We start from the raw sequence: 21,550 nt of genomic DNA on the forward strand, positions 1-21,550 counted from the left end.
TCCCTCCTCTATATGACTCTCTCTGTGTGGGGTGGGCAGCCTCCCTCCTCTATATGACTCTCTGTGTGGGGGGGGGGCAGCCTCCCTCCTCTATATGACTCTCTGTGTGGGGGGGGGGGGGGGCAGCCTCCCTCCTCTATATGACTCTCTCTCTGTGTGGGGGGCAGCCTCCCTCCTCTATATGACTCTCTCTCTGTGTGGAGGGCAGCCTCCCTCCTCTATATGACTCTCTGTGTGCGGGGGGGCAGCCTCCCTCCTCTATATGACTCTCTCTGTATGTGGGGGGGCAGCCTCCCTCCTCTACATGACTCTCTGTGTGTGGGGGGCAGCTTCCCTCCTCTATATGACTCTCTGTGTGTGGGGGGCAGCCTCCCTCCTCTACATGACTCTCTGTGTGTGGGGGGCAGCTTCCCTCCGCTATATGACTCTCTCTGTGTGGGGGGGGCAGCCTCCCTCCTCTATATGACTCTCTGTGTGTGGGGGGCAGCCTCCCTCCTTTATATGACTCTCTGTGTGTGTGGGGCAGCCTCCCTCTCCTCTATATGACTCTCTCTGTGTGGGGGGCAGCCTCCCTCCTCTATATGACTCTGTGTGGGGGGCAGCCTCCCTCCGCTATATGACTCTCTCTCTGTGTGTGGGGGGCAGCCTCCCTCCTCTCCTCTATATGACTCTCTCTGTGTGTGGGGGGCAGCCTCACTCCTCTCCTCTATATGACTCTCTCTGTGTGTGGGGGGCAACCTCCCTCCCTCCTCTATATGACTCTCTCTGTGTGGGGGGGGCAGCCTCCCTCCTCTATATGACTCTCTCTGTGTGGGGTGGGCAGCCTCCCTCCTCTATATGACTCTCTGTGTGGGGGGGGGGCAGCCTCCCTCCTCTATATGACTCTCTGTGTGGGGGGCACCCTCCCTCCTCTATATGACTCTCTCTGTGTGGGGGGGGGCAGCCTCCCTCCTCTATATGACTCTCTGTGTGGGGGGGGGGGGCAGCCTTCCTCCTCTATATGACTCTCTCTGTGTGGGGGCAGCCTCCCTCCTCTATATGACTCTCTGTGTGGGGGAGGCAGCCTCCCTCCTCTCCTCTATATGACTCTCTCTGTGTGTGGGGGCAGGGCAGCCTCCCTCCTCTCCTCTATATGACTCTCTCTGTGTGTCGGGGGGGGGAAGCCTCCCTCCTCTCCTCTATATGACTCTCTCTGTGTGGGGGGCAGCCTCCCTCCTCTATATGACTCTCTGTGTGGGGGAGGCAGCCTCCCTCCTCTCCTCTATATGACTCTCTCTGTGTGTCGGGGCAGGGCAGCCTCCCTCCTCTCCTCTATATGACTCTCTCTGTGTGTCGGGGGGGGGAAGCCTCCCTCCTCTCGTACAACAATATAAACATTTAAGAATAAACAAAGTCCCCCCCCCCCTCAGTAATAGTGTTTTCAATATGAAACAGTGGTCACACCCCGTCAGATTCTAACATTAACAAGGCCGCAGTTCAGTATCTCTGTCCGTCTGCCTTAGACACAGCAAGGGGGAGAGAGGGAGGGATGGAGGCTGCTCCCCTCCACACAGAGGGAGGAGTGTTGAGTGATGTCATCCTCTATCGCTACTTCAAAACCAGGTGAAGTCCCTCCCCCATTTGGTGGAGCCCCTCCCCCGTTTCATCTGGAGAGAAACAGACCGAGAGAGCAAGAGAGAGAGCGAGATGGAGCGAGAGATGGAGCGAGCGAGAGAGAGATGGAGCGAGCGAGAGAGAGATGGAGCGAGCGAGAGAGAGATGGAGCGAGCGAGAGAGAGATGGAGCGAGCGAGAGAGAGATGGAGCGAGAGAGAGTGCGAGATGGAGCGAGAGAGAGTGCGAGATGGAGCGAGAGAGAGTGCGAGATGGAGCGAGAGAGAGTGCGAGATGGAGCGAGAGAGAGTGCGAGATGGAGCGAGAGAGAGTGCGAGATGGAGCGAGAGAGAGTGCGAGATGGAGCGAGAGAGAGTGCGAGATGGAGCGAGACAGAGTGCGAGATGGAGCGAGACAGAGTGCGAGATGGAGCGAGAGAGAGTGCGAGATGGAGCGAGAGAGAGTGCGAGATGGAGCGAGAGAGAGTGCGAGATGGAGCGAGAGAGAGTGCGAGATGGAGCGAGAGAGAGTGCGAGATGGAGCGAGAGAGTGCGAGATGGAGCGAGAGAGAGTGCGAGATGGAGCGAGAGAGAGCGAGATGGAGAGAGAGAGAGTGCGAGATGGAGCGAGAGAGAGTGCGAGATGGAGCGAGAGAGAGTGCGAGATGGAGCGAGAGAGAGTGCGAGATGGAGAGAGAGAGAGCGAGATGGAGAGAGAGAGAGATGGAGCGAGAGAGAGTGCGAGATGGAGCGAGAGAGAGTGCGAGATGGAGCGAGAGAGAGTGCGAGATGGAGAGAGAGAGAGCGAGATGGAGAGAGAGAGAGATGGAGCGAGAGAGAGCGAGATGGAGAGAGAGATAGCGAGATGGAGCGAGAAAGAGAGCGAGATGGAGCGAGAAAGAGAGCGAGATGGAGCGAGAGAGAAAGAGAGCGAGATGGAGCGAGAGAGAAAGAGAGCGAGATGGAGCGAGAGAGAAAGAGAGCGAGATGGAGCGAGAGAGAGTGCGAGATGGAGCGAGAGAGAGTGCGAGATGGAGCGAGAGAGAGTGCGAGATGGAGCGAGAGAGAGTGCGAGATGGAGCGAGAGAGAGTGCGAGATGGAGCGAGAGAGAGTGCGAGATGGAGCGAGAGAGAGTGCGAGATGGAGCGAGAGAGAGTGCGAGATGGAGCGAGAGCGAAAGCGAGATGGAGCGAGAGCGAAGTGCGAGATGGAGCGAGAGAGAGTGCGAGATGGAGCGAGAGAGAGTGCGAGATGGAGCGAGAGAGAGTGCGAGATGGAGAGAGAGAGTGCGAGATGGAGCGAGAGAGAGAGAGAGCGAGATGGAGAGAGAGAGAGCGAGATGGAGAGAGAGAGAGAGATAGCGAGATGGAGCGAGAGAGAAAGAGAGCGAGATGGAGCGAGAGAGAAAGAGAGCGAGATGGAGCGAGAGAGAAAGAGAGCGAGATGGAGCGAGAGAGAAAGAGAGCGAGATGGAGCGAGAGAGAGCGAGATGGAGCGAGAGAGAGCGAGATGGAGCGAGAGAGAAAGAGAGCGAGATGGAGCGAGAGAGAAAGAGAGCGAGATGGAGCGAGAGAGAAAGAGAGCGAGATGGAGAGAGAGAAAGAGAGCGAGATGGAGCGAGAGAGAAAGAGAGCGAGATGGAGCGAGAGAGAGCGAGATGGAGCGAGAGAGAAAGAGAGCGAGATGGAGCGAGAGAGAAAGAGAGCGAGATGGAGCGAGAGAGAAAGAGAGCGAGATGGAGCGAGAGAGAAAGAGAGCGAGATGGAGCGAGAGAGAAAGAGAGCGAGATGGAGCGAGAGAGAAAGAGAGCGAGAGAGAGCGAGATGGAGCGAGAGAGCGAGATGGAGCGAGAGAGAGAGCGAGAAGGAGAGAGAGCGAGATGGAGAGAGAGCGAGATGGAGAGAGAGAGAGAGATGGAGAGAGAGAGAGAGCGAGATGGAGAGAGAGCGAGATGGAGAGAGAGCGAGAGAGCGAGATGGAGAGAGAGCGAGATGGAGTGAGAGAGAAAGATGGAGAGAGAGATGGAGCGAGAGAGAGCGAGATGGAGCGAGAGAGAAAGAGTGCGAGATGGAGCGAGAGAGAAAGAGAGCGAGATGGAGCGAGAGAGAAAGAGAGCGAGATGGAGCGAGAGAGAAAGAGAGCGAGATGGAGCGAGAGAGAAAGAGAGCGAGATGGAGCGAGAGAGAGCGAGATGGAGCGAGAGAAAGCGAGATGGAGCGAGAGAGAGAGCGAGAAGGAGAGAGAGCGAGATGGAGAGAGAGCGAGATGGAGAGAGAGAGCGAGATGGAGAGAGAGCGAGATGGAGAGAGAGCGAGATGGAGTGAGAGAGAAAGATGGAGAGAGAGATGGAGCGAGAGAGAGCGAGAGAGAGAGCGAGAGAGGGAGATCGGGAGGGAGCAAGAGAGGGAGCGAGAGGGGGAGCGAGCAAGAGGGAGCGAGAGAGGGAGCGAGATGGAGAGAGAGAGCGAGATGGAGAGAGAGCGAGATGGAGAGAGAGAGCGCGAGATGGAGCGAGAGAGAGAGCGAGATGGAGCGAGAGAGAAAGAGAGCGAGATGGAGCGAGAGAGAGAGCGAGATGGAGAGAGCGAGATGGAGCGAGAGAGAGCGAGAGAGAGGGAGATAGGGAGGGAGCAAGAAAGGGAGCGAGAGGGGGAGCGAGCAAGAGAGAGAGAGAGGGAGCGAGAGAGCGAGATGGAGCGAGAGAGAGAGAGTGAGATGGAGTGAGAGAGAGAGCGAGATGGAGTGAGAGAGAGAGCGAGATGGAGCGAGAGAGAGAGTGAGAAATGGAGAGAGAGAGAGCGAGATGGAGAGAGAGCGAGATGGAGAGAGAGAGCGAGATGGAGAGAGAGAGAAATGGAGAGAGAGAGAGCGAGATGGAGCGAGAGAGATGGAGCGAGAGATGGAGCGAGAGAGATGGAGCGAGAGAGATGGAGCGAGAGAGATGGAGCGAGAGAGATGGAGCGAGAGAGATGGAGCGAGAGAGATGGAGCGAGAGAGATGGAACGAGAGAGATGGAGCGAGAGAGATGGAGCAAGAGAGCGAGAGAGATGGAGCGAGAGAGCGAGAGAGATGGAGCGAGAGAGATGGAGCGAGAGAGATGGAGCGAGAGAGATGGAGCGAGAGAGATGGAGCGAGAGAGATGGAGCGAGAGAGAGAGAGAGATGGAGCGAGAGAGAGAGATGGAGCGAGAGAGAGAGAGATGGAGCGAGAGAGAGAGAGATGGAGCGAGAGAGAGATGGAGCGAGAGAGAGATGGAGCGAGAGAGAGATGGAGCGAGAGAGAGAGAGAGCGAGAGAGAGAGAGAGAGATGGAGCGAGAGAGTTAGCATTGAGGTCAAACTAGAAAAGGAAAGTTTGTCCAGAACAGAAATGTCTATGTCACCACACCTTTGATTGTGCCAATCAGAAAGCAGCTCTCGTCTGGTAAGTTGTAAACCATCTGGGGACATTAGAAAACATTAAAACAGAAATCTAGTTTAAAACCAGAACAATACAACTGAACCAGTAATGTTTAGGCATACTGATACAGTATCAAATCAAACGACTAGATATGTCCACTAGCTGTGATGCACAGTCTGGATGGGGGACTGTTTTGAATGGTGCACCCAGTACTTCCTGAATAGGCTGAAGGGGGGAAGGGTTAGGGTGGGACACAGCAGCAGTCGGTAAATATAACAACACCTGATGGACAGAGAACATCCACCTCTTCCTGGTCAGAGATAACATCAGGAGGTGTGTGCCTGGACACTGCACAGTGTGTGTGTGTGTGTGTGTGTGTGTGTGTGTGTGTGTGTGTGTGTGTGTACCTGGTCACTGAACAGTGTGTGTGTGTGTGTGTGTGTGTGTGTGTGTGTGTGTGTGTGTGTGTGTGTGTGTGTGTACCTGGTCACTGAACAGTGTGTGTGTGTGTGTGTGTGTGTGTGTGTGTGTGTGTGTGTGTACCTGGTCACTGCACAGTGTGTGTGTGTACCTGGTCACTGAACAGTGTGTGTGTGTACCTGGTCACTGCACAGTGTGTGTGTGTGTGTGTACCTGGTCACTGAACAGTGTGTGTGTGTACCTGGTCACTGAACAGTGTGTGTGTGTACCTGGTCACTGAACAGTGTGTGTGTGTGTGTACCTGGTCACTGAACAGTGTGTGTGTGTACCTGGTCACTGAACAGTGTGTGTGTGTGTGTACCTGGTCACTGAACAGTGTGTGTGTGTGTGTGTGTGTGTGTGTGTGTGTGTACCTGGTCACTGAACAGTGTGTGTGTGTACCTGGTCACTGAACAGTGTGTGTGTGTGTGTGTGTAACTGGTCACTGAACAGTGTGTGTGTGTGTGTGTATGTGTGTGTACCTGGTCACTGAACAGTGTGTGTGTGTGTGTGTGTGTGTGTGTGTGTAACTGGTCACTGAACAGTGTGTGTGTGTGTGTGTGTGTGTGTGTAACTGGTCACTGAACAGTGTGTGTGTGTGTAACTGGTCACTGAACAGTGTGTGTGTGTGTGTGTGTGTGTGTGTGTGTGTGTGTACCTGGTCACTGAGCACTGTGTGTGTGTGTGTGTGTACCTGGTCACTGAGCAGTGTGTGTGTGTGTGTGTGTGTGTGTTTTGTACCTGGTCACTGAACAGTGTGTGTGTGTGTGTGTGTGTGTACCTGGTCACTGAACAGTGTGTGTGTGTGTACCTGGTCACTCAGCAGTATGTGTGTGTGTGTGTACCTGGTCACTCAGCAGTATGTGTGTGTGTGTGTACCTGGTCACTCAGCAGTATGTGTGTGTTTGTGTGTGTGTGTGTGTACCTGGTCACTCAGCAGTGTGTGTGTGTACCTGGTCACTCAGCAGTATGTGTGTGTACCTGGTCACTCAGCAGTGTGTGTGTGTGTGTACCTGGTCACTCAGCAGTGTGTGTGTGTGTGTACCTGGTCACTCAGCAGTGTGTGTGTGTGTGTACCTGGTCACTCAGCAGTTTGTGTGTGTGTGTGTACCTGGTCACTCAGCAGTGTGTGTGTGTGTGTACCTGGTCACTCAGCAGTGTGTGTGTGTGTGTACCTGGTCACTCAGCAGCATGTGTGTGTGTACCTGGTCACTCAGCAGCATGTGTGTGTGTACCTGGTCACTCAGCAGTGTGTGTGTGTGTGTGTGTGTGTGTACCTGGTCACTCAGCAGCATGTGTGTGTGTACCTGGTCACTCAGCAGTGTGTGTGTGTGTGTGTGTGTGTACCTGGTCACTCAGCAGTATGTGTGTGTACCTGGTCACTCAGCAGTGTGTGTGTGTGTGTACCTGGTCACTCAGCAGTGTGTGTGTGTGTGTGTACCTGGTCACTCAGCAGTGTGTGTGTGTGTGTACCTGGTCACTCAGCAGTGTGTGTGTGTGTGTACCTGGTCACTCAGCAGTATGTGTGTGTGTGTACCTGGTCACTCAGCAGTGTGTGTGTGTACCTGGTCACTGAACAGTGTGTGTGTGTGTACCTGGTCACTCAGCAGTGTGTGTGTGTACCTGGTCACTCAGCAGTATGTGTGTGTGTGTACCTGGTCACTCAGCAGTGTGTGTGTGTGTGTACCTGGTCACTCAGCAGTATGTGTGTGTGTGTACCTGGTCACTCAGCAGTGTGTGTGTGTGTGTACCTGGTCACTCAGCAGTATGTGTGTGTGTGTACCTGGTCACTCAGCAGTGTGTGTGTGTGTGTACCTGGTCACTCAGCAGTATGTGTGTGTACCTGGTCACTCAGCAGTGTGTGTGTGTGTGTGTGTGTGTACCTGGTCACTCAGCAGTATGTGTGTGTACCTGGTCACTCAGCAGTGTGTGTGTGTGTGTACCTGGTCACTCAGCAGTGTGTGTGTGTGTGTGTACCTGGTCACTCAGCAGTGTGTGTGTGTGTGTACCTGGTCACTCAGCAGTGTGTGTGTGTGTGTACCTGGTCACTCAGCAGTATGTGTGTGTGTGTACCTGGTCACTCAGCAGTGTGTGTGTGTACCTGGTCACTGAACAGTGTGTGTGTGTGTACCTGGTCACTCAGCAGTGTGTGTGTGTACCTGGTCACTCAGCAGTATGTGTGTGTGTGTACCTGGTCACTCAGCAGTGTGTGTGTGTGTGTACCTGGTCACTCAGCAGTATGTGTGTGTGTGTACCTGGTCACTCAGCAGTGTGTGTGTGTGTGTACCTGGTCACTCAGCAGTATGTGTGTGTGTGTACCTGGTCACTCAGCAGTGTGTGTGTGTGTGTACCTGGTCACTCAGCAGTATGTGTGTGTACCTGGTCACTCAGCAGTGTGTGTGTGTGTGTGTGTGTGTGTGTACCTGGTCACTCAGCAGTGTGTGTGTGTGTGTGTACCTGGTCACTCAGCAGTGTGTGTGTGTGTACCTGGTCACTCAGCAGTGTGTGTGTGTGTACCTGGTCACTCAGCAGTATGTGTGTGTGTACCTGGTCACTCAGCAGTGTGTGTGTGTGTGTACCTGGTCACTCAGCAGTATGTGTGTGTACCTGGTCACTCAGCAGTGTGTGTGTGTGTGTGTGTGTGTGTGTGTGTACCTGGTCACTCAGCAGTGTGTGTGTGTGTGTGTACCTGGTCACTCAGCAGTGTGTGTGTGTGTACCTGGTCACTCAGCAGTGTGTGTGTGTGTGTACCTGGTCACTCAGCAGTGTGTGTGTGTGTGTGTACCTGGTCACTCAGCAGTGTGTGTGTGTGTGTGTGTGTGTACCTGGTCACTCAGCAGTGTGTGTGTGTACCTGGTCACTCAGCAGTATGTGTATCCCAGTGGGTCCTTGTCGGTAGACCTGGTTGATGTGTCCCAGTGGAACACTGCACACACACGCCACCTTCCTGATCAACTCTGCCGCAGTTAGCTCCTCCAGGTACAGAGCATGGTACACTGCACACACACACACACACACACACACACACACAGACACACACACACACACACACACACACACACACACACACACACACACACACACACACACACACATTAAAACGCACAGTATAATGGAGACACACATTAAAACACACAAGAGTATACAGTAGAATGGAGACACACAGAGGTGTCTACAGTAGAATGGAGACACACAGAGGTGTCTACGGTAGAATGGAGACACACAGAGGTGTCTACGGTAGAATGGAGACACACAGAGGTGTCTACGGTAGAATGGAGACACACAGAGGTGTCTACGGTAGAATGGAGACACACAGAGGTGTCTACAGTAGAATGGAGACACACAGAGGTGTCTACGGTAGAATGGAGACACACAGAGGTGTCTACAGTAGAATGGAGACACACAGAGGTGTCTACAGTAGAATGGAGACACACAGAGGTGTCTACAGTTGAATGGAGACACACAGAGGTGTCTACAGTAGAATGGAGACACACAGAGGTGTCTACAGTAGAATGGAGACACACAGAGGTGTCTACAGTAGAATGGAGACACACAGAGGTGTCTACAGTAGAATGGAGACACACAGAGGTGTCTACGGTAGAATGGAGACACACAGAGGTGTCTACGGTAGAATGGAGACACACAGAGGTGTCTACAGTAGAATGGAGACACACAGAGGTGTCTACAGTAGAATGGAGACACACAGAGGTGTCTACAGTAGAATGGAGACACACAGAGGTGTCTACAGTAGAATGGAGACACACAGAGGTGTCTACAGTAGAATGGAGACACACAGAGGTGTCTACAGTAGAATGGAGACACACAGAGGTGTCTACAGTAGAATGGAGACAGGCGTTAACATTTCTGTTTATACCTGCACTTTCCCATTTCTTCTGAGTAAGTACAAACAGTATATTTAAAAGGGTCAATCTGCATTTCAAACCCTGCCACTGTTTTGAGAAACGGGGCTGGATAAATTCACCTATGGGTGCTCGGACTGACCACAATGATAGTTTAAACCATGTTTTCAGGCTAAACTGTGTTTGCAAACATTGGAGTAAAACAAGCATAAATCCTGGGTTTTGATAGGGATTTAAAAGTCGTAAAAGTGGATGTGAAAACTGCAGATTGACCCTTTAAACACAAACCATATAAATGAGGTGTGTCACTGCGCTCTCTGTTCTGGCTGTTACAGCGTCTCTCCAGCAGGGGGCTCTCTATCTCACACTCCTGACACACATAGAGGGTCAACCTGGGACACACCGACCTGCAGGAATACAGAGACATGTTAGAAACTCATACACAATTACATAACTCTCACACATACCTCTCTCTCTCTCTCTCTCTCTCTCACACATACCTCTCTCTCTCTCTCACACACACATACCTCTCTCTCTCGCTCTCTCACACATCTCTCTCACACATACCCCTCTCTCTCACATACCTCTCTCTCACACATACCTCTCTCTCTCACACATACCTCTCTCTCACACACATACCTCTCTCTCTCTCTCACACATACCTCTCTCTCTCTCACACACATACCTCTCTCTCTCTCACACATACCTCTCTCTCTCTCACACACACATACCTCTCTCTCTCACACACACATACCTCTCTCTCTCTCACACACATCTCTCTCTCTCTCTCTCTCTCTCTCTCACACACATACTTCTCTCTCTCTCTCTCACACATCTCTCACACATACCTCTCTCTCTCACACATACCTCTCTCTCTCACACATACCTCTCTCTCTCTCACACATACCTCTCTCTCTCTCACACATACCTCTCTCTCTCTCTCATACACACATACCTCTCTCTCTCACACACACATCTCTCTCTCACACATCTCTCTCTCTCTCACACACATCTCTCTCTCTCTCTCTCTCTCACGCATCTCTCTCTCTCTCACACATCTCTCTCTCTCTCTCTCTCTCTCACACACACACACACATCTCTCTCTCTCTCTCTCTCACACATCTCTCTCTCGCTCTCTCTCACACACACATCTCTCTCTCTCACACATCTCTCTCTCTCGCTCTCTCTCACACACACATCTCTCTCTCTCACACATCTCTCTCTCACACATCTCTCTCTCTCTCTCACACACACACCTCTCTCTCTCACACACACACCTCTCTCTCACACACACACACACACCTCTCTCTCACCCACCCACACACCCCTCTCGCTCTCACCCCCCACCTCTCCCACATACTCTCTCTCGCTCTCCCACACACACCCCTCTCTCTCTATTCATTTTTTTTTTAAATAACAGTGAACATTACACTCACAGAAGCTCCAAAAGAATAAAGACATTACAGATGTCTATATGTATATATACAGTGTTGTAATGATGGGCACATAGTTAAAGTACAAATAAATAAGCATAAATATGGGTTGTATTTACAATGGTGTTTATTCTTCACTGGTTGCCTTTTTCTTGTGGCAACAGGTCACAAATCTTGCTGCTGTGATGGCACACTGTGGTATTTCACCCAGTAGATATGGGAGTTTATCAAAATTGGGTTCTTTTTCAAAATCTTTGTGGATCTGTGTAATCTGAGGGAAATATGTCTCTAATATGGTCATACATTTGGCAGGAGGTTAGGACGTGCATCTCAGTTTCCACCTCATTTTGTGGGCAGTGAGCACATAGCCTGTCTTCACTTGAGAGCCATGTCTGCCTACAGCGGCCTTTCTCAATAGCAAGGCTATGCTCACTGAGTATGTACATAGTCAAAGATTTCCTTAAGTTTGGGTCAGTCACACTGGTCAGGTATTCTGCCACTGTGTATTCTCTGTTTAGGGCCAAATAGCATTCTAGTTTGCTCAGTTTTTTGTAAATTGTTTCCAATGAGTCAAGTAATTATCTTTTTGTTTTCCCATGTTTTGGTTGGTCCCTCCCTCTCACCTCCTCCCTTCCTCCCTGCCTCTCACCTCGTCCCTCCCTCCCTCCCTCTCACCTCGTCCCTCCCTCCCACCTCCTCCCTCTCACCTCGTCCCTCCCTCCCTCCCACCTCCTCCCTCTCACCTCCTCCCTCCCTCCCTCCCACCTCCTCCCTCTCACCTCGACCCTCCCTCCATCCCTCTCACCTCGTCCCTCTCACCTCCTCCCTCCCTCCCTCTCACCTCCTCCCTCCCTCCCTCCCCTCCTCCCTCTCACCTCCTCCCTCCCTCCCTCCCCCTCCTCCCTCTCACCTCCTCCCTCCCTCCCCCCTCCCTCTCACCTCCTCCCTCCCTCCCACCTCCTCCCTCCCTCCCACCTCCTCCCTCCCTCCCACCTCCTCCCTCCCTCACCCCCCTACCTGGATTTTAGTGTGTAGAAGAGTCTGATTCCATCAGCAGCTCCACAGATCTGAACCAGATCATCCCGGGTCAACTTTAGTAAGTCAAAACCTACATAACACAACAGGCTGTCCTTAATAACTCAAACGACCGACAACATACTGTATTTAATAACTCAACAGGCTGTCTTTAACTCAACAGGCTGTCCTTAACTCAACAGGCTGTCCTTAACTCAACAGGCTGTCCTTAACTCAACAGGCTGTCCTTAACTCAACAGTCTGTCTTTAATAACTCGGCAGGGTAGCCTAGTGGTTAGACTAGTAACCGGAAGGTTGCGAGTTCAAATCCCCGAGCTGACAAGGTACAAATCTGTCGTTCTGCCCCTGAACAGGCAGTTAACCCACTGTTCCCAGGCCGTCATTGAAAATAAGAATGTGTTCTTAACTGACTTGCCTGGTTAAATAAAGGTAAAATAAATAAAATAAAAAACAGGCTATCCTTAACTCAACAGGCTGTCCTTAACTCAACAGGCTGTCTTTAATAACTCAACAGACTGTCCTTAATAACTCAACAGGCTGTCTTTAATAACTCAACAGGCTGTCTTTAATAACTCAACAGGCTGTCCTTAATAACTCAACAGGCTGTCTTTAATAACTCAACAGGCTGTCTTTAATAACTCAACAGGCTGTCCTTAATAACTCAACAGGCTGTCCTTAATAACTCAACAGGCTGTCTTTAATAACTCAACAGGCTGTCCTTAATAACTCAACAGGCTGTCCTTAATAACTCAACAGGCTGTCCTTAATAACTCAACAGGCTGTCCTTAATAACTCAACAGGCTGTCCTTAATAACTCAACAGGCTGTCCTTAATAACTCAACAGGCTGTCCTTAATAACTCAACAGGCTGTCCTTAATAACTCAACAGGCTGTCTTTAATAACTCAACAGGCTGTCTTTAATAACTCAACAGGCTGTCTTTAATAACTCAACAGGCTGTCTTTAACTCAACAGGCTGTCTTTAATAACTCAACAGGCTGTCTTTAATAACTCAACAGGCTGTCTTTAATAACTCAACAGGCTGTCTTTAATAACTCAACAGGCTGTCTTTAATAACTCAACAGGCTGTCTTTAATAACTCAACAGGCTGTCCTTAATAACTCAACAGGCTGTCTTTAATAACTCAACAGGCTGTCTTTAATAACTCAACAGGCTGTCCTTAATAACTCAACAGGCTGTCTTTAATAACTCAACAGGCTGTCTTTAATAACTCAACAGGCTGTCTTTAATAACTCAACAGGCTGTCTTTAATAACTCAACAGGCTGTCTTTAATAACTCAACAGGCTGTCTTTAATAACTCAACAGGCTGTCTTTAATAACTCAACAGGCTGTCCTTAATAACTCAACAGGCTGTCTTTAATAACTCAACAGGCTGTCTTTAATAACTCAACAGGCTGTCTTTAATAACTCAACAGGCTGTCTTTAATAACTCAACAGGCTGTCTTTAATAACTCAACAGGCTGTCCTTAATAACTCAACAGGCTGTCCTTAATAACTCAACAGGCTGTCCTTAATAACTCAACAGGCTGTCCTTAATAACTCAACAGGCTGTCCTTAATAACTCAACAGGCTGTCCTTAATAACTCAACAGGCTGTCCTTAATAACTCAACAGGCTGTCCTTAATAACTCAACAGGCTGTCCTTAATAACTCAACAGGCTGTCCTTAATAACTCAACAGGCTGTCCTTAATAACTCAACAGGCTGTCCTTAATAACTCAACAGGCTGTCCTTAATAACTCAACAGGCTGTCTTTAATAACTCAACAGGCTGTCTTTAATAACTCAACAGGCTGTCCTTAATAACTCAACAGGCTGTCCTTAATAACTCAACAGGCTGTCCTTAATAACTCAACAGGCTGTCCTTAATAACTCAACAGGCTGTCTTTAATAACTCAACAGGCTGTCCTTAATAACTCAACAGGCTGTCCTTAATAACTCAACAGGCTGTCTTTAATAACTCAACAGGCTGTCTTTAATAACTCAACAGGCTGTCTTTAATAACTCAACAGGCTGTCTTTAATAACTCAACAGGCTGTCTTTAATAACTCAACAGGCTGTCTTTAATAACTCAACAGGCTGTCCTTAATAACTCAACAGGCTGTCCTTAATAACTCAACAGGCTGTCCTTAATAACTCAACAGGCTGTCTTTAATAACTCAACAGGCTGTCTTTAATAACTCAACAGGCTGTCTTTAATAACTCAACAGGCTGTCTTTAATAACTCAACAGGCTGTCTTTAATAACTCAACAGGCTGTCTTTAATAACTCAACAGGCTGTCTTTAATAACTCAACAGGCTGTCCTTAATAACTCAACAGGCTGTCCTTAATAACTCAACAGGCTGTCCTTAATAACTCAACAGGCTGTCTTTAATAACTCAACAGGCTGTCTTTAATAACTCAACAGGCTGTCCTTAATAACTCAACAGGCTGTCCTTAATAACTCAACAGGCTGTCCTTAATAACTCAACAGGCTGTCCTTAATAACTCAACAGGCTGTCCTTAATAACTCAACAGACACTAGGGACCAGGGAAAGAGGGGATACCTGAGAACTGGGAGAAGAGTCGTGCGTAGCTGTTGAAGCGGTTTTTGACAAGCCACTTCTGAGTCTCCTGGATGGTGGCTGTCGGACTGAGTTGCTGGAGAGAGAGACAGACAGAGAGTGTGAGTTGGGGGGGGGGGTTCAACATGAGAAGTTTTTACAGGATTTGAGACACGTCCATGAGTATGTGTGGGGTGTTTACTAACCTCTGTGACGACTTGGCTGGCAGGGTCTGCCTGGTGATTGGGCGACGATGAGTCACTGGAATACAACAGTGACAGTCAGCATTATCTCACTATGTCCACACAGACAGAGTTCCTTTCTCTCTATCCCTGAACGCTCACACACCTGTCGGGTACGGAGGAGGCAGTGTACGTGGAGAGGGGTGTGGAGCTGAAGGAGGGGCCAGCTGTCCGGGGACAGCCGACGTAGGCATGAGGCCATGGAGAACACTGCCCAGAGAGAAGAGAGAGAGACGTCACAACAACACACACTACCGTAAAAAAACATTAATCATTACTGTCACCACCTACGAAGCAGGGTTTCCGTTTGGAAAATGTGGCACCAGAACATTTGACCGGTACCATTTTAAATGAGACATTTACCTGAACCACGTGAGTTGAGCGAGTAACCCGATTCGGGTGTCCACTCACTTGTTTGTCAGAAATCCCATTTGAGATTATAGTAATTCACACCAACTGAATCCGCAGGTCAAGGATGCAATGATGCGTGTCCTTCCTTAGATGAGTTGGAATAGCTGTTCACATGTGCTTTTCCCTCAGCCGACAAGACGAGTTAACGAACAGCAAAATCACTAGTCTGTAAATCTACTGCACCCCATATAGTAGAAAAGTTGACCTCTTTCTTTTGGTCAGCTTGTCGAGAAAGATACGGCCTCTTTCCTTGGTTACATACAAAAATGCTAAAAAGCAATGAGTCTGACTCAACAGATCAGAACGTTTAGCTTAACGGTGATAAACTAGTATTTCTTCACATTATAGGGCAGTAGGCTACGCGTCAATGTGTCAATCCGGACGATGAAAGAACGTTGATAACCAATAAAACCTGAGAGAAACAGGCTACTGGTTTCTATGGCATATGGACGTCTTTATAAAATAATTGTCTCCACGGATACGGTCCGATTTTTCCCAGGCTGCTTTGAAGCATGCCTCACAATATGTAGCAAAACGTTCCGGTTTGAACCAACGGGCCGGGCGCAGTGCACGGTGACACGGTCGCCAGGTACACACTGACACGGTCGCCAGGTGCACACTGACGCGGTCGCCAGGTGAACACTGACGCGGTCGCCAGGTGCACACTGACGCGGTCGCCAGGTGCACACTGACGCGGTCGCCAGGTGAACACTGACGCGGTCGCCAGGTGCACACTGACGCGGTCGCCAGGTGCACACTGACGCGGTCGCCAGGTGCACACTGACGCGGTCGCCAGGTGCACACTGACGCGGTCGCCAGGTGCACACTGACGCGGTCGCCAGGTGCACACTGACGCACGGTCGCCAGGTGCACACTGACGCACGGTCGCCAGGTGAACACTGACGCACGGTCGCCAGGTGCACACTGACACGGTCGCCAGGTGCACACTGACACGGTCGCCAGGTACACACTGACACGGTCGCCAGGTGCACACTGACACGGTCGCCAGGTGCACACTGACACGGTCGCCAGGTGCACACACTGACACGGTCGCCAGGAGCACACACTGACACGGTCGCCAGGAGCACACACTGACACGGTCGCCAGGAGCACACTGACACGGTCGCCAGGTGAACACACTGACACGGTCGCCAGGTGAACACACTGACACGGTCGCCAGGTGCACACACTGACACGGTCGCCAGGTGCACACACTGACACGGTCGCCAGGTGCACACTGACACGGTCGCCAGGTGCACACTGACACGGTCGCCAGGTGAACACACTGACACGGTCGCCAGGTGAACACACTGACACGGTCGCCAGGTGAACACACTGACACGGTCGCCAGGTGAACACACTGACACGGTCGCCAGGTGAACACACTGACACGGTCGCCAGGTACACACTGACACGGTCGCCAGGTGCACGGTGACACGGTCGCCAGGTTCACACTGACACGGTCGCCAGGTGCACACTGACACGGTCGCCAGGTACACACTGACACGGTCGCCAGGTGCACACTGACACGGTCGCCAGGTGCACACACTGACACGGTCGCCAGGTGCACGGTGACACGGTCGCCAGGTGCACGGTGACACGGTCGCCAGGTGCACACTGACACGGTCGCCAGGTGCACACTGACACGGTCGCCAGGTGCACACTGACACGGTCGCCAGGTGCACACTGACGCGGTCGCCAGGTGAACACTGACGCGGTCGCCAGGTGAACACTGACGCGGTCGCCAGGTGCTCCGTAGGCTCTGTATCTATAGGCTCCGTATCTATAGGCTCCGTATCTATAGGCTCCGTATCTATAGGCTCCGTATCTATAGGCTCCGTATCTATAGGCTCCGTAGGCTCGGTATCTATAGGCTCCGTATCTAAAGGCTCTGTAGGATCTGTATCTATAGACTCCGTATCTATAGGCTCTGTATCTATAGGCTCCGTATCTATAGGCTCCGTATCTATAGGTTCCGTATCTATAGGCTCCGTATCTATAGGCTCCGTATCTGTAGTATCTGTAGGCTCCGTATCTGTAGTATCTATAGGCTCCGTATCTGTAGTATATATAGGCTCCGTATCTGTAGGCTCCGTATCGCCAGGTACACACACTGACACGGTATTCACTACCTGGACAGGAGGAACATTCAACTATATATTCACTACTTGGACAGAAGGAGAGGAACATTCAACTATATATTCACTACCTGGACAGGAGGAGAGGAACATTCAACTATATAACTATATATTCACTACCTGGACAGAAGGAGAGGAACATTCAACTATATAACTATATATTCACTACCTGGACAGGAGGAGAGGAACATTCAACTATATAACTATATATTCACTACCTGGACAGGAGGAGAGGAACATTCAACTATATAACTATATATTCACTACCTGGACAGGAGGAGAGGAACATTCAACTATATAACTATATATTCACTACCTGGACAGAAGGAGAGGAACATTCAACTATATAACTATATATTCACTACCTGGACAGAAGGAGAGGAACATTCAACTATATAACTATATATTCACTACCTGGACAGAAGGAGAGGAACATTCAACTATATATTCACTACCTGGACAGGAGGAGAGGAACATTCAACTATATATTCACTACCTGGACAGGAGGAGAGGAACATTCAACTATATAACTATATATTCACTACCTGGACAGAAGGAACATTCAACTATATATTCACTACCTGGACAGGAGGAACATTCAACTATATATTCACTACCTGGACAGAAGGAGAGGAACATTCAACTATATATTCACTACCTGGACAGAAGGAACATTCAACTATATATTCACTACCTGGACAGGAGGAACATTCAACTATATATTCACTACCTGGACAGGAGGAGAGGAACATTCAACTATATATTCACTACCTGGACAGAAGGAGAGGAACATTCAACTATATATTCACTACCTGGACAGAAGGAGAGGAACATTCAACTATATATTCACTACCTGGACAGAAGGAGAGGAACATTCAACTATATATTCACTACCTGGACAGAAGGAGAGGAACATTCAACTATATATTCACTACCTGGACAGGAGGAACATTCAACTATATATTCACTACCTGGACAGGAGGAGAGGAACATTCAACTATATAACTATATATTCACTACCTGGACAGAAGGAGAGGAACATTCAACTATATAACTATATATTCACTACCTGGACAGAAGGAGAGGAACATTCAACTATATAACTATATATTCACTACCTGGACAGAAGGAACATTCAACTATATATTCACTACCTGGACAGAAGGAGAGGAACATTCAACTATATATTCACTACCTGGACAGAAGGAGAGGAACATTCAACTATATATTCACTACCTGGACAGGAGGAACATTCAACTATATATTCACTACCTGGACAGAAGGAGAGGAACATTCAACTATATATTCACTACCTGGACAGAAGGAGAGGAACATTCAACTATATATTCACTACCTGGACAGAAGGAGAGGAACATTCAACTATATATTCACTACCTGGACAGGAGGAGAGGAACATTCAACTATATATTCACTACCTGGACAGAAGGAGAGGAACATTCAACTATATATTAACTACCTGGACAGAAGGAGAGGAACATTCAACTATATATTCACTACCTGGACAGGAGGAACATTCAACTATATATTCACTACCTGGACAGAAGGAGAGGAACATTCAACTATATATTCACTACCTGGACAGAAGGAACATTCAACTATATAACTATATATTCACTACCTGGACAGAAGGAACATTCAACTATATAACTATATATTCACTACCTGGACAGAAGGAGAGGAACATTCAACTATATATTCACTACCTGGACAGGAGGAGAGGAACATTCAACTATATATTCACTACCTGGACAGAAGGAACATTCAACTATATATTCACTACCTGGACAGAAGGAGAGGAACATTCAACTATATATTCACTACCTGGACAGAAGGAGAGGAACATTCAACTATATATTCACTACCTGGACAGAAGGAGAGGAACATTCAACTATATATTCACTACCTAGACAGAAGGAGAGGAACATTCAACTATATATTCACTACCTGGACAGGAGGAACATTCAACTATATAACTATATATTCACTACCTGGACAGGAGGAACATTCAACTATATATTCACTACCTGGACTGGAGGAACATTCAACTATATATTCACTACCTGGACTGGAGGAACATTCAACTATATATTCACTACCTGGACAGAAGGAGAGGAACATTCAACTATATATTCACTACCTGGACAGAAGGAGAGGAACATTCAACTATATATTCACTACCTGGACAGAAGGAGAGGAACATTCAACTATATATTCACTACCTGGACAGAAGGAGAGGAACATTCAACTATATATTCACTACCTGGACAGAAGGAGAGGAACATTCAACTATATAACTATATATTCACTACCTGGACAGGAGGAACATTCAACTATATATTCACTACCTGGACAGGAGGAGAGGAACATTCAACTATATATTCACTACCTGGACAGAAGGAGAGGAACATTCAACTATATATTCACTACCTGGACAGAAGGAGAGGAACATTCAACTATATATTCACTACCTGGACAGAAGGAACATTCAACTATATATTCACTACCTGGACAGAAGGAGAGGAACAGTCAACTATATAACTATATATTCACTACCTGGACAGGAGGAGAGGAACATTCAACTATATATTCACTACCTGGACAGAAGGAGAGGAACATTCAACTATATATTCACTACCTGGACAGGAGGAGAGGAACATTCAACTATATATTAACTACCTGGACAGAAGGAACATTCAACTATATATTCACTACCTGGACAGAAGGAGAGGAACATTCAACTATATATTAACTACCTGGACAGAAGGAACATTCAACTATATATTCACTACCTGGACAGAAGGAGAGGAACATTCAACTATATATTCACTACCTGGACAGAAGGAGAGGAACATTCAACTATATATTCACTACCTGGACAGAAGGAGAGGAACATTCAACTATATATTCACTACCTGGACAGAAGGAGAGGAACATTCAACTATATATTCACTACCTGGACAGGAGGAGAGGAACATTCAACTATATATTCACTACCTGGACAGGAGGAACATTCAACTATATATTCACTACCTGGACAGAAGGAGAGGAACATTCAACTATATATTCACTACCTGGACAGAAGGAGAGGAACATTCAACTATATATTCACTACCTGGACAGAAGGAGAGGAACATTCAACTATATATTCACTACCTGGACAGAAGGAGAGGAACATTCAACTATATAACTATATATTCACTACCTGGACAGGAGGAGAGGAACATTCAACTATATAACTATATATTCACTACCTGGACAGGAGGAGAGGAACATTCAACTATATATTCACTACCTGGACAGGAGGAACATTCAACTATATATTCACTACCTGGACTGGAGGAACATTCAACTATATATTCACTACCTGGACAGAAGGAGAGGAACATTCAACTATATATTCACTACCTGGACAGAAGGAGAGGAACATTCAACTATATATTCACTACCTGGACAGGAGGAACATTCAACTATATATTCACTACCTGGACAGGAGGAACATTCAACTATATATTCACTACCTGGACAGAAGGAGAGGAACATTCAACTATATATTCACTACCTGGACAGGAGGAGAGGAACATTCAACTATATATTCACTACCTGGACAGAAGGAGAGGAACATTCAACTATATATTCACTACCTGGACAGGAGGAGAGGAACATTCAACTATATAACTATATATTCACTACCTGGACAGGAGGAACAGTCAACTATATAACTATATATTCACTAACTGGACAGGAGGATAGGACAGATGTGAAACAGGAAACATATACAGTAATCTATAAAAGGACTCTTACACTGCCTCTCTTGGCCAGCGAGTCTCCACAGTCAGCCGGCAGCGTCCTCTTGCTGGACTTCTTCAGCTCATAGTCTCCCACTTCCTCTACAATCGGCTCCAGCCTCATCTAGAGACACACACACACACACACACACACACACACACACACACACACACACACACACACACACACACACACACACACACACAATCTGAGCCCGTACACTTGACTCCTGATCAGTACACTTCAAAAAAAGTGCCAACCCTGTTAAAATGTTCCAGTCCCGTTTTAAAACCCTGGATGGACCAACCTCTGATAGGATGGTGGTGTTGTAGGAGCATTGGTACTTCTCCTTCTCTTGAGACGTTCGTTTCTCCATCTTCTCTCTGTCCGTCTTCTGTTTCCTGTCGGCCCCCTTTGGCTGGGAGGAGGAGGGGGGGGTAAGAGAAGAATGATTCGGTTTCCTGTCTGCGGTCTGGGACCGTCTCCTAGACATCGGTAAGAACACACAAGTGTGTGTGTTTCTCTGTCAGTACATGTATGTGTGTGTATGTATGTAGTGTGTGTGTGTGTGTCGTGTGCGTGTCTGTGTGTGTGTGTCTGTAGTGTGTGTGTGT

General features: G+C 48.6%; 1 protein-coding gene across 1 annotated transcript in view; it reads right to left on the minus strand.

Moving 5' to 3' along the window:
• Positions 1-985: 985 nt before the first annotated feature.
• The window catches only part of LOC135549546 (upstream-binding protein 1-like), a 36,663-nt gene continuing 16,098 nt past the window's right edge, over positions 986-21,550 (minus strand). The window contains exons 8-17 of the mRNA XM_064979590.1: positions 21,244-21,354; positions 20,952-21,059; positions 14,687-14,790; positions 14,545-14,599; positions 14,342-14,435; positions 11,760-11,850; positions 9,598-9,716; positions 8,303-8,445; positions 4,979-5,030; positions 986-1,646 (exon numbers count right to left, since the gene is read on the minus strand). Of these exons, the coding sequence (XP_064835662.1) occupies positions 1,588-1,646; positions 4,979-5,030; positions 8,303-8,445; positions 9,598-9,716; positions 11,760-11,850; positions 14,342-14,435; positions 14,545-14,599; positions 14,687-14,790; positions 20,952-21,059; positions 21,244-21,354 (936 nt within the window). The 3' untranslated portion in view covers positions 986-1,587. The remainder of the gene's footprint in view (positions 1,647-4,978; positions 5,031-8,302; positions 8,446-9,597; positions 9,717-11,759; positions 11,851-14,341; positions 14,436-14,544; positions 14,600-14,686; positions 14,791-20,951; positions 21,060-21,243; positions 21,355-21,550) is intronic.

This window comes from Oncorhynchus masou, chromosome 12, assembly GCF_036934945.1.
Source record: "Oncorhynchus masou masou isolate Uvic2021 chromosome 12, UVic_Omas_1.1, whole genome shotgun sequence".
Taxonomy (NCBI): domain Eukaryota; kingdom Metazoa; phylum Chordata; class Actinopteri; order Salmoniformes; family Salmonidae; genus Oncorhynchus; species Oncorhynchus masou.